General features: G+C 40.8%; 1 protein-coding gene across 1 annotated transcript in view; it reads right to left on the reverse strand.

The window, feature by feature from the left end:
- The window catches only part of Ptprt (protein tyrosine phosphatase receptor type T), an 805504-nt gene that overhangs the window by 363484 nt on the left and 426240 nt on the right, over positions 1-15780 (reverse strand). The window contains exon 9 of the mRNA XM_059258971.1: positions 9321-9430. Coding sequence (XP_059114954.1) covers positions 9321-9430 — 110 coding nt within the window. The remainder of the gene's footprint in view (positions 1-9320; positions 9431-15780) is intronic.

Raw genomic sequence — 15780 nt, forward strand, 5'->3', positions numbered from 1 at the left:
GTGAAAACTGAAACTCAAACTGGGAAAGGACTAATTCAAATACATCATTTGCCAATGGCAAACCAAAGTGAATATTAAGTTTCCTAACTGAATAATTCCCCATTTGATTTTCAGCAAAAGACACATGTTAAGAACATGCCTAGAACAAAACAAGAGACCAAGAAAGCAGTTAGAACCTTTATGACAACTTAAAGGACATCATAGGCAGGCATGCATGTGTATGCATATACGTACATGCATTATATGCATACAAATGAGTGTGTAAATCATCTATGAATATGCATGTGTATCCATTTATGTGTTTGCATGTGTATGCCTAGGTGTACATGTATCATATGTGCATGCCTATATGTATGTTTGTACATATGAGCATGTATGTGTTTTATATATATATATATATATATATATATATATATATATACACACACACACACATATATGTGTGTGTGTGTGTGTGTGTGTGTGTGTGTGTGTATCCAGATGTGTGTATGCCTGCGTGTTCATGTGTTATGTGTCTGTGCATATGTGTCTACATGCATTGAAAGTAGAGCAAAGTTCTGTTTTGGGTACCAATTGTAATAGAATTCCTTCTTCCTGTAAGTTAAGAGTAAAGCAAAAAGTAATGAAAAGAAAAGAGCCAGTTGGGTGGGGGTAAGAGAAGAAAGCCATCTGCTATTTCCTAAATGATGACAGAGATAAGCTGGAATCAATCGCACATTTGAATTCCAGCCTCCAGGGGCTCAGAGCTACCACCTGTCCTGATAGTGGATGAAAACTTACAGCTGACCTTCATGTATGTACTACACTAAAGAGCTCTGACCAAGACAAACAGATCACACAGACAGGTAGAAGCAACACATTCATGCTGCACCACCCAGCCTGGCAGAATTCCACAGGAGCGACATATTAAAACATCAGACATGAAAAGAGAACAACCTAGGATGTTTAAAGACATTCTCAGCAACTTAAACACCGCCTCTGGGCAGTGTATTGAAAGGACATGGCCACCAGGGGAAGGGTTCCCTCACTAGTCATGTGACTGTGTACAGGAGGGTCCCCTACAAAGGCTTTGAACCCATGCAGTGCAACAAAATGCAATTCCACTAAAGAGCATGAAAGATTCCACACTGGGCAAATACAGAGCTAACTTCACGTTCATCCTTCATCTCTCCTGGAGATTTTGTTTTTTAATCTAAAATTTTTCCCTCAGCAAATTTATAAATGATATTATGACAAAAAGTCCACGAGTTACAACTGGGAGCCTCTTGAGATGATGGGGCAGTTCTCCCAAGAGTTCTCTCCACTGTGAACTTGAGCAATTCTGAGGACGAGTTAGGAAGCTGAGTTATGGTGAAAAGGTAAACACTTCACATAGACACTCCATTAGATGTGAATACATGTTTAAACTCACACCAACACACCACAGAACAAACTCACAAAATATAAACTCTTCCACAAACACACCAATACTAAAGCACAAGAGTACTTGCATGTCTATACTGCATACCCATGCAATGACACCTACTGTTTACAGCTGAACTGAATGACTGATGACTCTTCTGGAAAACCGATTGCCAGAACAATTTTCTGTCCTCAAGTAACATGTGCTACACATCTGATGATGTCTTCCATCATGTTCCCCAGCTCCATCACAAATATCCATGTTGTAATAGAAAAAAAAAAAGAGCACCCAAGGCAAATATATAGACACCCTTGTTTTGTTGCGGTGGAGTGACAGTCAGCTATAAGGGACCTACTTACATAAATGCAACTTACCTTAGAATGTGCCTCCTTCCTTCAAGACTGAGTGTCAGAAATAAGCCTTTTCAACCAGAGCTGTTCCTAGTAACATACCTGTCATCCTGCCTCCCATGTTTAGACAACCTGCCCTGTTTATGGCATCTAGCCGGAGATGCCTATGTCTTTAAAGTCTCTGGAAAGAAGCATCCTATGAAGTGAGTGATGAGCTGAGGAACTGGAAAAAAGAAATGGCTTCAAGACATCTCAGAGCCCTGGCTTTTAAGATTTAGAAAAGACCTCTGGGCAATTTTATGTTCTGTACACATGTGCATCTTTCTTAATCTTATAAAATAAAAACAAATAGAACTAACTTCTACTATCTAGGAGAGGGGGGAAGAGTCATAAATGGAGTCTGTGGTGGGCTAAGGCATCTGAGTTATAAGAGGAAATTACCTAACATAAAGGGATGTTGATACAATGCTGTCTCACTGTGTGTCTGCCAATACTCCATCCCCTATTCATACAGTAATCTTGAGGGGGGAAAGGCCAACCAGGGCTTCTCATATTTAAGCCTTTAAGAACATAGGCACCTTGCATCTAACTATGAATAGGTAATAAACTAGCTCCAGTGTCAGCATCAGAAGTGAGTAGAGGCTAGCCCAGTAAGAGGGAATATGGAGTAAGTAATAGTCCAGGCTGTGTTTATTTAGCAGGTCCTTAATAGGATAGCAGAGGTAGGGTTTACTTCACATTGTACTTCTTTCAAACCATACATGTTCACTGAAATTTCCTCAATAAGTTTAAAATTAACAGACAAGCAAACAAATACACTCAGATCATGTAGCTAGAACCCTCTGAAATAAATCCTTAGCTAGTTGGACTGCAATGAAGCTACCACTCATTGGTGTAACTATCTCACTATTTATTTACATACATTTTTAAGGGCTCAAAATGTGATTTAGCCGGGCGGTGGTGGCGTATGCCTTTAATCCCAGCACTCGGGAGGCAGAGCCAGGCGGATCTCTGTGAGTTCGAGGCCAGCCTGGGCTACCAAGTGAGTTCCAGGAAAGGCGCAAAGCTACACAGAGAAACCCTGTCTCGAAAAACCAAAAAAAAAAAAAAAGTGATTAAAAAAATAGGTTACATTCTTAGGACAGTTTTAGGTTCAAAGTAAAACTGAGAAGTGGTAAAGGGTAATACAAACCTTTAAGCAGGCTTAAAAATCACTAAATTACTTAGACAGAAACTCATCATACCTCATGTTAAGACAAAGCACAGTTCTATACATTCATTTAAAGAATGTTCATTGAGTACATGTTATACACAAGCTACTATTTTGGGTGTTCAAGACACAGTAGTATAAAAAGTGAAAATGGCCTGCATTAGTCATTCCAAAACCAAAGGCTGACGGGGGACCAGAGAGCTGGTGTTTAAGTTCGGGTCTGAAGGTCTGTTGGCTGAATCTCTTTTGCTCAGGAGAGTTTAGCATTCTCTCTACCCAAATCTTCACCTGATTGGCTGAGGGCCCATCCATATCATATAAGTCAATCTGCTTTATTCACAGTCCATTTGCCTAGCTCGTCTCATCCCAAACACCACTGCAGTGTAATGTTTGACCACACTTGTAGACATTGTGACCTAGCCAAGAGGACAGAAAATTCATCATCACAAGGCCCATCACTCATAGTGCTAAAAGTCAAAGGGCTTGGATAAGGTTACCCCACAGTACATACACAAATTGAGTATGGTCTGTGGAAAAGCATTTTAAAAAAGCAAGTGGCTAAAAAAGGAAACAGGAAGGACTAGTCTGGGACAAAGAGGGAAGTAGAGGGCAAACCCTCTTGGAGGTAAAGTACAGAAGAAACAAACCCTAAGAAGGGAAAAAAGTGTAGGAAGCTGGAGACGGGAAGGATGGTGTTCCAAAAGTTGCAGGAGACTTGGGGAGCCTAAGGAAGTGATGGAAGGATGGAGGAGCTGGGACACATCAACCAATAGGAAGAGGTCAAACAGGAGAGGCAAGCAGAGGCGAGGTGACTCAGTGCCCTAAAATGCAGATGAGGTCAAGGAACAGGATGGGCATGATGAAACTGGCAGTGCACTGGAGTAGGGTATGAATGGGGTGCAGACAAGAGCCACTAGATGGTCCAGGCATCAGAAGGCACTCAGAATAGGCTAGATGAAAATGGGGCCATTTGGCCTGACATGAGACTATTTGGGCAGGAGAAATGATAGAACTTCCTGGTGTATTCTCTGTACAGCATCTGGGATAATAGATAACTCTCATATTTCTGGCATGAACAATTCAAAAGATTCAAGAGGTTTCTTTTTCTAGTTACCAGTCTGGCTTACCATACCCCATAGTGGTCTTCATTATGGAAATCATGTATCCTAATTAACATATATCTGGCTTAAACTACTCAAATTTGGGCTTAGGGTTGCATTAGTCATGATTCAGTTGATCCTTCCTACCTCCTGTCCATCTGGACCATATCACATCCTTTCCCACTGTGCCTTTGTGGATCATAGACATGAGAGCCCAGTGTTGGTGAGGCCTGAGTACTCACTGTGGTAAGGATAAAGGGCAGAAGGTGGTGTGTGCATTCATCCAAATCCAGAAACCTCCTCTTTGAGCCCTTAACCCTGGTCTTGCACACAGCTGGCCACCTCTCTCCATCAATGTTGCTATTGGCTCCTATCCTGTTCAAAGCTCCTCTGCCTCAGAACTCCCAGCCTTCTTGCGGTGCATTCTACTATGTTGATTCCTGGAGCCCCTGCTTTCTGTTCAGATTGAATTCAGCCATCTGTATGCTGGAAAAATATTAACAATTCTCCGACCTATCATACCTTTTAAAGGCGTTCCCACACAGCAATGCTGCCTTGTTGTATTGAGGCAAAGTCTGTGTTTTATTTAACTCTGAATGCTGGGTACCTAGAATAGCTTGCAAGATAAATGTCAATCAAGTCTAGTATAATCAAGACACCCATTCCTGCCTCATTAGGGTCTTCTCATTCCCTTTAAGCTTTTCAGATTTATACACTGTAATTAGAAACTTGGTGATTTTGACTGCTAAACAGAAAGGCTTACTGGTAAGCTTCATATGTCTGAATTTTAAATATTTTCACACTTCGTTAACCCAGTTGCAAGTGTAACATCTTCTGGCCCAATTCCCTCACGTGGTGTGAATTTTATTTTGGGGCAGAGATGAGCACAATTAATTGAATTGAAAGAAAAACACATATTGATTACTATTTTTTCATGAACTCTGAGCTGCTTGTCTCCTAATGATTTTATTGAAGAACTTTGAGACAATTGTTTGACAGGTTTTTGCCCTCAGTGACCTCATTCTGGCTGGAAGCACCAGTCTGCTATTGCCATGATTTGGGTTTGAGGAATTCTGGTTGTCCCTAAAGGCTGAGTCGGGTGGAAGATGCCATAGTGTCCTTCTTTCACATCTAAGCCCTGACTGATGAACCTTGGAATCCCACTCAGACAAAAAAAAAAAAAAAAAAAAAAAAAAAAAAAAAAAAACACTATCTCTGTGAATAGCAAGATTTCTACAATGTTGATGAAAATACTCAGCTCTTTGGAGCCCATTGAAAAAGGGCATTTCTTAGCACATGCCACATCCTCCATGCAATGACTGTCATGCTTCCATCAGGCAGGTGTCTCCAGATGAGCTTAAAGCTCCCTAACTATCTCTATGCCTCCTTCTTAAGGTCCAAAAGGTGAAATTTTAGAGTATCTTTTTGAACAGATCTTGTTATGTACTAATGTGCATGGGAATCATCCACAAGGGGATCTTGCTGACTCAAGCTCCAATGCCATGGCTCTGGAGCCTGAGATTCTTCACCTCTCGCATGGTCCTATGTGGTGGTGTTGTTGCTGGGGTCTGGACAGAAGACCTTTGACATCACCTGTCACTCAGGAGGGGGAACAATCACAGACACAGATTCTTTATCCCCTACTGAAGTGGATACCCAGTGATCTGAGACCATCATCTCTTTCATCCAAACTTCCTATTCCAGAAGGAAAGCACACTCCTATAGGCTCTGCAGAGAATTCTGAGCTCTTCCTTCTGTGAGACAGAGAGGTGCGGGTGACTGCTGCTTGTTCACAGAAGTGGAATAGTCATGGTGAGACTCACATATGTTATTGGAGGAAAGACCAGAAGCTAACCTTCCCAGGCTCCAAGAGCTCATCAAGATAAGAACTCCTGACTGAATAGAAAATGTTGAGACATGTCAGCCATAAGAACCAGGTAGCCATAACAAACCTTATGTCTTCTACCTAGGTGCAATAAATAGTAAGTCCTCATCACGGTTTCATAGAAGATGGAAGTATCTTGCTTCCTGGTGTGTTTTCCACACTCACAAGACACTTGTGTATCCCAGAATCAACTGTTCGCAGAATAGTGAGGTGTTCTTCTAAGAATATAAATCTCCCAGCTGGAGAGATGGCTCAGTGGGAAAGAGCACTTGCTGAGTAAACATGAGGAGCTGAGTTGGATCCCTAGCATCTATGTAGAGAGGAAGGCATGGCTGTAACTGCCTGTAATGCCAGCATTGTGAAGAAGAGATAGTGTCTGTAGGCTTGCTGGTCAGCCAGCCTAGCAAAAACAAAAATAAAAACAGAAAACAAAGAAATAAACAAAAACCAAGATGAGTTCAAAGTTCAATGAGAGACCCATGCCTCAAAAGGGGAATATGGAGAATGACAGAGCAGGACATCTGATGTCCTCCCTGGGTCTCCACACATACACACACACACAGACAGACAGATACATACACACACACATACACACACACACACACACACACACACACACACGCGCGCGATTCTTTAAATTTCTCTGTTTAAATTCCTTCTAGAGCTTTCCACCTCCTCAAGGTAAAAGGCAAACTTTAGGCCCTGTACACTCTACTCAAATACTCTCAAACACACATGGTCTCATCACTCTTCTCCATGCTCACAAAGTTTTGGCCACTCTGGCCTCCTGTTTGTCAAACGTTTCAGTCATCCCCACCTCAGGGCTGTTGCACTAGCTGAGTTCTCCCTGTCAGCCCTGCTTTGCTTTCCCAGACTCTGGCCAGGTTACAGACAAACAACTACACAAGGGTTTATAACCTTTACTTTGCATGTTTGATGTGGATTTGTTTATCTCTCAGTTCTTACATAGCTGAAGCCTCACACAGTTTGACACATTCAGATTATAAAGTGAAGACCAAAATTCAAAGGCAGAATAGTACTTAATCAAAGCCACTCAGATTTGGGGGGGGGTATAAGACTGTTTAAGGATAAATCCAGAGGTTGTTATGTGGTGTGGATTTAAAGGGAGAAAAGTTTTATCTGAACACTGCTTGGACCCACTCTCTTTAAGATACATGGGTTCAACAATGGAGAACTAGTCTTCTCTCTCTCTCTCTCTCTCTCTCTCTCTCTCTCTCTCTCTCTCTCTCTCTCTCTCTCTGTGTGTGTGTGTGTGTGTGTGTGTGTGTGTGTGTGTGTGTGCACATGTGCATATACAAGCATTTGCTTTGGCTTTGCTGAGTCAAGGTTGGGTTGTATATAGAAAGGCACAGACAATCCAAATTTCTCTTCCATTTGCATCATCCTGTTTTTCCTCTGTAACAAAATATTGTTTTTTTGAGGCTAGAAGAGAGTGCTTTGTAATTTATGGGTTCCTCTCTGGAAATTACAGCTAGATCCTAATTTTAAAAAGCAAATTGGTTTCATCTAATTAAATTTGGAAATTGCCTCATAAACACATATTTCATTATAGATGTCTCTAAAAGCAAGGTCTCCTGCTCACTCTCAGGGGCAAGGCTGGCTTGAGCTCATTGTGGAGGGGAATCCACCTCTCTCTGCTCAAGAGGGCACACTCTTCTGTAGGCTGCAAAAACTTCCTAAAATCCCATGTTTGCTAAGAAAGCACTTCTCAATTGTTAATGCCCACATGAATCTACCAGGGGTCTGGTTAAACTGGAGATTCTAACTCAGGAAGTACTGATGGGGCCTGGCATGTTGCATGTTTCTGAAGTCCTCAGGTAATGCTGGTCCATGGACCGCATTGTGTTTTATCAGAGGCTACACCTGAATTCAGGAGACAGGAATATGCCATCCTGGCTGATGACCCTGTGACACATCACATTTCTAGACCTTCACGTCCACATTTTTATGTAATAACACATTACTTCTAAATTCCAAAGACTGCACTAAATATGTACTTAATATGAACCCTGTAGCAACCTCATCTAGCAAATTACATTATTATTTTTCTAGGTTTTTTTTTCCAGTTGAGAAGCCTGCAGTCCTAAGAGAATATCTGATATGTCACAGTCCACCTACCAGGTAATGAGGTACTCATGGATTCTGATCTAGGTACCTGACCTCCAAGTTAACATTCTTACCATGCTTGGGCCTCATTAGTCTGTGACATGCACCATCACAGTCATGCTTACACACAGAACACAGTGGACTAAACACACAAAAGCAGAATCCCCCAAGAGTTTTGGTATGTTCCCAAATGGCTCACAGAAATGTCAATCAGCAGCAATCTGCCGGCCCTGGTTCTCTATAATCATAGCCCACAGAGTTACTTGAAAACATCACCACAGAGCCATCTCCAAGAGAGTCCATCAGGAAATGGATTCAGGTCTTTGAGTCTCCACAAGGCACTGGCTTCATAACTAAGTAAGGCAGATACGCTTCTCCATCCTGCTCTCACCTTTGTGCCTAGGGCTCCAGAGACTATTCCTCACACAGATGGTACAAATTCAGGAGCTGGGACTCAACAAGTCTAACTCACAACTGCGTTTTGGCCACCTTCTCTGTCTGCCTATTTCTTTATTCTGACCACAGAATGGCAACGTTGCTTTGCTAGTCCCGGTCAATGCATAGCCCTATGATATAAAAACCGATGCTGCTCTTGAGAAAGAAGTCTATGCAGAGATGCAGGTACACTTTCAAAACAGTGGAACCTAGTGGTTTCCAAGAGCAGGTTAAGTGCAAGGAACAAAGCCTTTCATGACCAAGCTGTCATCATTTCAAATGAGAAAAATAAGGCAATTGCAATGAGCTATTCATAAAGCTAAATTCATTCAATTTCAGAGCCTTTTATTCTGAAATGATATCCTTTTGTAGCTTTGGAATTATATCTTTTTAAATTAAATGTTAATAAGAGGTGATAAAATAGCTTATATTGTTGCTTAAAATCTTTTCAGTGTTGCTGGTCCATGAATTCTGAATCCAAAATCCATGGAATGATGTACGTGGAGTGATTCACCATGAGCATTGTGGTTTCCCATGCAAATTTTAGCTTCTGTCTTCCAGGTCTGGGTCTTCTCTTTTACGCCAGCACAATCTGATGCCTTTAACTACTGACCTATTTGCAGTAGAGATCACTCCTAACCATGATCATGTCAATGCATGTTATATCTACATGCATTTGTCTTTGGGATAATCAAAACAGCCCAACTATATGCCCAAGTTCTGTCTCACTAACCTTTATGCCCTCGAAGGAACAGGTATTCACTCACTGAATGAAGCTGAGCCAAATAAAGCATCCCAGAAGCCTCCTTACCTCATAGAGTGTGATGACTCCATTGGTCTCATTGGGAGGTTTCCACTGGATGTAGATCTTCTCCTCAAAGGGCCCCCCTTGGATGGACTCAAGAGGAACAGCTCCTGGAACTATAGAAGGGAAATGTTGTAAGCCTGATGTCACTTCCCACATCCTTTCTCCAGCTCTACTGACCAAGACCATGGTGTATCAAAGTTTCTATAAAGGACTAGGTATTATATTTTAGGACTGATGGCTGATACTATCTCTGATCCAATATCTTGACTCTGCCATTGTAGCACAAAATGGCCATGAAAAAACTTTAAATAAATAAATGTGGGTGTATTTCAATAAAACTTTATTTAAAAAATCAGACAATGGAATGGATTTTACTCATGGACTGACAACTTCTCATCTACTTATTGAGCAAGCCTACTGGTGACATGAACCTGATCAGGCACAGGGGATGTAAGTAGGCTTCAGCCTGCTTTATTGTTATTTGATGCATGCAAAATGAGTTTGCCATCATTTTAATAACTCAGTCCCCTGGTCCTGCCAAGTTTTCTCCAACTTTATAAAGTGCTTCCTTGGTTTCTTAATTCCTGGATCCAGCAGTAACCATGTGCCCAATTAGAAGAACCTTATCTTGCTCCAAGAAGTCAGCTGACTCATGCTGCTAAGTCTCTTAATCCCTTGTTGGGTGGATGCTTAATATCCACTTGTTGGTTGGCTGAAGAGGTCGATGCATGATTTATGCCAGTATTTGGCTCTAATGAGCACATTTTCCCTGGGACTGCTTCTGTAATAGGCCAGCATCTTCTGGATGGTTCTAGCATCTTCACACAACAGTCTGGAAGATGCTGAGCCAGAAAGTAAGTGATTCCCCAAACTTCCACTTATAAGCTCTTAGAGGATGAAGAATACATGCAAATCATTACCAGATCTATTTATACTTCAGAATTATAAAAGCAGGTACTCTTACTAAGTGCTTACTCTTTGATCATAATTTTTCATACATTATTTCACTTAAGCTACAAAACAGCTCTGCCTAGTGTGTATTATCTCCTTGATGCTGATAAAGGAAATGAAGCTGTGAGGATTAAGTAACTCGGTCAAGGTCATACCACTCTTAAGTTGTAAAGAGGGAATGGAACACCTGTCTCAGAGCGTCAAAGCATACACTCTTAATCATCACGCTACACTTCTCTGGGTAGAGCCTCAGCCATATGCTGCAATCAGTTCCCCATTGTTAAATTAAAATGTATTTAAGTTTTTCTCATTATGGCCATGATGCATATAATTTGTAGATATTAAGAATATACAGAAAGATCTTCTGGTCTGTACCAGGTTCTCTGAATATATATAAAAGCTTCAGTTTAGTATTTTTCTGGGACTCCTGAGTGTGTGAACAAGTGGGTCTCTGGTTCTTGTGCCTTCTCTTGGGCTTCCTTCCTTTTGCTGGTTTGTCTTGTCTAATTTTAATGAGATTTAAAAATATTATTATATTTTAATTTGTTGTGGTTTTTTTTTTTGGTTATCTTGTAGAAGCCTGTTCTTTTCTAAGGAGAGACAGAGAGGGAGTGGATCCGGATGAGAAGAACTGAGAGGGGTAGAAGGAAGGGAAACTGTCATCAGGATAGATTGTATGAGAAAAGAATCTATTTTCAATTATAGGGGGAAAAGGAAAAAATGAGAAACCAAACCAAACCAACAAAACAAACATCCTCTTAAAAGAGGATGAACAAAATCACTCATACCTAAATCCAAAGATAGTTTTCCATTATTGTATGGAAATACAGCTACATATACATTTTTTAAATATAAAATTTGAATTTACTTTTTTCAAAATTAATCCATGCTGTGTATGCTGTATTTTACCTTCATTTATAACTATAAAATCATAGATATTACAAATTCCTAAAATCCTCATGTTCTTTCTGAAATCAGACATTGTAATGACCACTTGGAGGCACGTGAGTGCATTATAGTCATAGCAACTGTCCCTTCTTATTGAGTATAAAGCTGGTTGAAATGTTTCATGATTATGGATGTCACTGGGTTAAACATGCTTTTATTCAGTTACCACACAAAGTACGAGTTTCCTTCTGAGATATTAATATGTTCTTTGTTGTTGGACCTCCCCTCCCCTCCATTTCCCTGCCCCTGCCTCTGCCCTTACACTTCTAGTACCATGGTTCACCTCCACGTCATGTGTATTCTGTTCCCTGCCCTGGGTGCCTCACTTACAACCCATATTTCCCCTCTCATGGGCCCCTTGGGTGTGGCATGACTCCCACCAAAACTCACTTTCACAAAAATACACACATAAAAAATTAGAAGCTCAGAGCTATTTACAAGAGACAACATGTAATATTTGAAACTCTGGGCCTAGATCGCCTGACTTAACATTTTCCGGTTCCATCCATGTTCCTGCAAATTTCACAATTTCAACTTTCTCGATGAGCATTCTTATATGTAAGAATCTGCATGCAACTTTGCTTGTGTCCTCAAGACAAATTTGTGGCAATTAATTTACTTGGCCTAAGTAGATCTTATTTTTAGGGATTTTGACACATATTACCAGATTGCCTCCCAGAAAGTCTGTGTAAGTCTGGGCTCCTAACAGGAGAATATGCCTAGGCCTGATTTCTTCCCACACTGACTATTTAAAAAATTAAGTATATGTGTCATTTTTAGAATACTGGAAAGCACAGGGTTTTTTCCCCCCCGCTTTTAATTAGTCATTTGCATTGATTCTTTTAGGAACATGCTCTCTACACCCGTGCTCATCTTCCTGTATGTGTCTTCACTTTTGCTCATCTTTGTCTTATGGAATTGTCACTACCATCCCTTTGTAAAGACACACTTATTTTTGAACAGTTTACAAATGGGGTTTTTATCTTTGCTCTTTTTTATGTCAGATTTTCACTTGCTTTTTAAAGCTTTTAGGGATGTAGAAGCTTTTGAAATGAGTCAAAATTTTTATTGCTTCTTCCTAACCCCCCTCTCCCTCTCCACAAATATGTCTTAATTAATATGATGAGGGGACGGCTATTGACATTAGGGCTATACAAATAACAAAGAGAAATTTGGCCAAATCCTCCTAAAACTTGTGATCCAGGGAGCAGACACATGTTAAATAACTACACCCATAGATCATTTCATTCAAGTTACTATCAGAACTCTCAAGTAAGGGTATATGGTGCTAGGAAAACAATGAGCAGAGAAAAGCTAGGCTAGCAAGCCAGGGTATTGAGTGGCACGTAAGTTAGAGTTGATGGATAAGTAGAAGTACCGAGGGTAAAGGCATGGAGTATTAAGAGTGTGGTGGATAGCTTTCTGAGGTCAAGAGTGGAAAGAGAAAAATCAGTTAGGAAGTCTGTAGTCATTTTGGAGACAAAGGATGTTAGCAGCAGGGCAAGTAGTATAGAAGAGAAAAGAACTGTAGGAGATTTCTGTCATGCTAAACCAGCATGAGTTGATGGTGATGGATGAGGGCAAAGATGACAGGCTGTGTCAGGGAGGGTCCCCACACTGTTAAATATAACTCGGGAGCCAGGCTGTTGTTCACATAGGGAAGGAGCTGAAAGTAGGACTAGTTTTGGAGAAGAATCTGGTGAGCTCAGCTTTTCTCAGACTTGAGGTATATGTAGAACATCTGGCCAGAGTGGGTGAAAGTCTTTGGAGAGGCAAGACTGAGGCCAATGTTTGGATACTGAAATCATGTTCTGGAAACAGATCCAACCGCAAGTGTGTAAAGAAGAGGAGAAAGGCAGCTCTCAGACTCAGCTAAGAGATACTTGTCTCAACAATGAGGAGGAAAACACGTGGGGACACTAGGAGTCAGTGTTAAGAGAAGCAACTAGGAAACCAGAAAGTTGACTTGTCAGCGCAGCAGCTATGGAGGGAGAGGGAGTTGGGAAGGGGTTGATTATCAGGGATGGATATGGTTGAATGGTCAACTCAGAAGTGGCCTTGAGGTTGCTGTTGAACCTAGTGTTCCAACACTTGTGGCCAGAGTAATAATACTTTGGGGAAACTGGTTGTGTAACACTTCCTGGAGAGGGCTGAAAAAGAAGTAGAATATGAGATGCAATGAGCAAAGACTTTTAGCTATGAAGGGCCAGACAATGTAAAAGACAGCAGAGATGAGAAGTGAAGAAAAAAAAAAGTCCATTTCCAAAGACGGGAAGGGTAGGCTAGTGAAAAATAATCCAAAAAGGGCTATGAGCTAGAAGGGTGGGAAAGAGCAAGGTGGCTGACTTGGGAGTGCTCTGAAAAGACAAGAGCAGGAATGGGTGGGGAGAAGTTCCTTTATCACTGTGAGGAGTGAAGAGAGAAAAAACAGTGGAGCTGCTTAGGCAGGGAAACTTCAGTAATAGCTTAATATTTCTGGAAAAGTGGGGGATCATCTGTCTTCCAGGAGTGCAATAAATTGAGGAGAGTTGAGATGGTTGAATCATTGAGGAGCAGACAGTGAAGTGAAGAGAGAAATGGGGTTTCTACTGATTAACCTGAATGTTTGGAGATGGGGATGGTCTGCCTAGTGGAAGAGGGGCTCCCTGTTGAGTAGCAGAGGGCTAGCTTGGTGAGAAATTGTGAGGGATGGCAATGGATGAGGGTTTGTCTGATGGCAAACATGATGGTGAAATTCAAGTTGTAATACCTTGTCTTTCCAGCTGAGGGCAGATTCTCACTCTCATCACAGATTAGGCCAATAGAAAGCACGAATGAGTAATTATTTTATAACCTTTTTATTGACTGCCATTTTTTTCTTTTTATACTGAGTACTGAAATTTATTTTCTACACTGCACACAGTAGAAATTTTACCCATAATTTTTTACAATGTTCTTAGGACAATTATTTGCCCAGTGAAAACTTTCCACAATGATTTAAAATGCCACCTTGCCATGATGGGTTATTTTATAGCCTGGCATATGTTTTCAGCCTTCATGAGTCATAGCTCTTAGTATGACAGTATCTCCCTGTAGTTTGGGGTGACATGTTTTAATACTTGGCAGAACAAGGCTTTCTCTTTCATTATTATTCCCTCTCAATTTTTCTGGGGTATAGTTATCCTTTTATTCTTCAAGAAGAACACATCCTTGTAATCCTAGTGCTTGGGAGGTAGGCATAAGAGGACAAGAGGTTCAAAGTCATCCTTGTCTACAAAATGTGTTTGAGAGTAACCACGGTTACATGAGACCCGTGTCAGAAAAAAGTAGTCAGAGGAACTTAGACATAATTTTATAAAATTTTGAAGGTATCCCAACAGAATTTATTTTGGCAGTTTCATTGTTCTCTGCTTTTGAGGGCAAAGGACATCTCTATAACCACAGGTCCTTCTACTCTGTAACACTATTTAAATCTTCCTTCATCAATACTTCTATTTGTGTCCCTTGATTAAAACTAAGGAGTTTTTTGTTGTTTCCTACAAATTGCATTTTCATAATTTCATTACTTTCCTCTTCTTGTTTTGCATTATATTAAAAAGTTTCTCTTTTCCTTTGCATGATATAAAAATATATAAAATTTGGCTGTGTTTACAGAGTGATTATAAAATAATTGCGTGATGATTATATAAGAAGAAAGGTGTTACACACTCTGTGCCTCTCCTCACTGGCTCCCTCTCTCCCCTTTGCCGCTAACATCAACACACCAGAGACTACAGAATTTCATGTTAATCACCCTAAATTCCTATTTGTAGTCATCAATATCCTGGAGCAATAGATCATTTAGTTTTTCTTTCTTCCCTTCATACACATGGATCAGGTGTTCCAAGATTTCCACTCATCATTCTAGGATGTCTGGAGATCCATCAGCTGTGTTTTATTACTCTTCAGTTCATGAATGTCATTTTTCCAGGTTTATATTATCATTCTACTTCAGATTGAACATAGAGTTATTTCCAGATAGGTCTCTCTTGTGTATGGCTCACATGAATATATGTTTTTTTAAAAATTTGTTTGAATTTATACCAGGCTTCATTAAGGTGGACTCGAGCCTTCTGGTTGCAGTTGAGAATCTTCTGGTAGAAGAAATAGGGACTTTAGTTCTCATCTTCAAGGTCCTACTGATCTACATACTGTGGGCTTTTTTCATCTGTCATCTGGAATGTGGCTAACTCGTCCTGGTTGACTTTGAAGGGGCTTCCACCTCCAAGGCTGCCTTTCCATTCTGAGCCAGACAGACGCATTTCAGGTGTGCTTTGCTCTCCTTCCAGACAGACTGAAGTTGGCAGATGCTCTGGATGCCTGCTTCTTGAGGTGGTGCCTCATAGTCAGGCCGTCGTCATCCCAGCACCCTCCGGTTCTTGAACAGTTTCTTTTTCAGCTCCATCCTGGGATGATTGATCCTTCCTCCCAGAGCATCCATAGCTGCCAAGGTGTACTTCGGAATAGATGGATCAAAGAGCTTATCAGTCTACAGATGGATGTCCTGAATAATACCAAACTGTTTTCCAAAGTGGTGCCAGAATTT

This window comes from Peromyscus eremicus, chromosome 4 (genome assembly GCF_949786415.1).
Source record: "Peromyscus eremicus chromosome 4, PerEre_H2_v1, whole genome shotgun sequence".
In the NCBI taxonomy this organism is placed as follows: Eukaryota; Metazoa; Chordata; class Mammalia; order Rodentia; family Cricetidae; genus Peromyscus; species Peromyscus eremicus.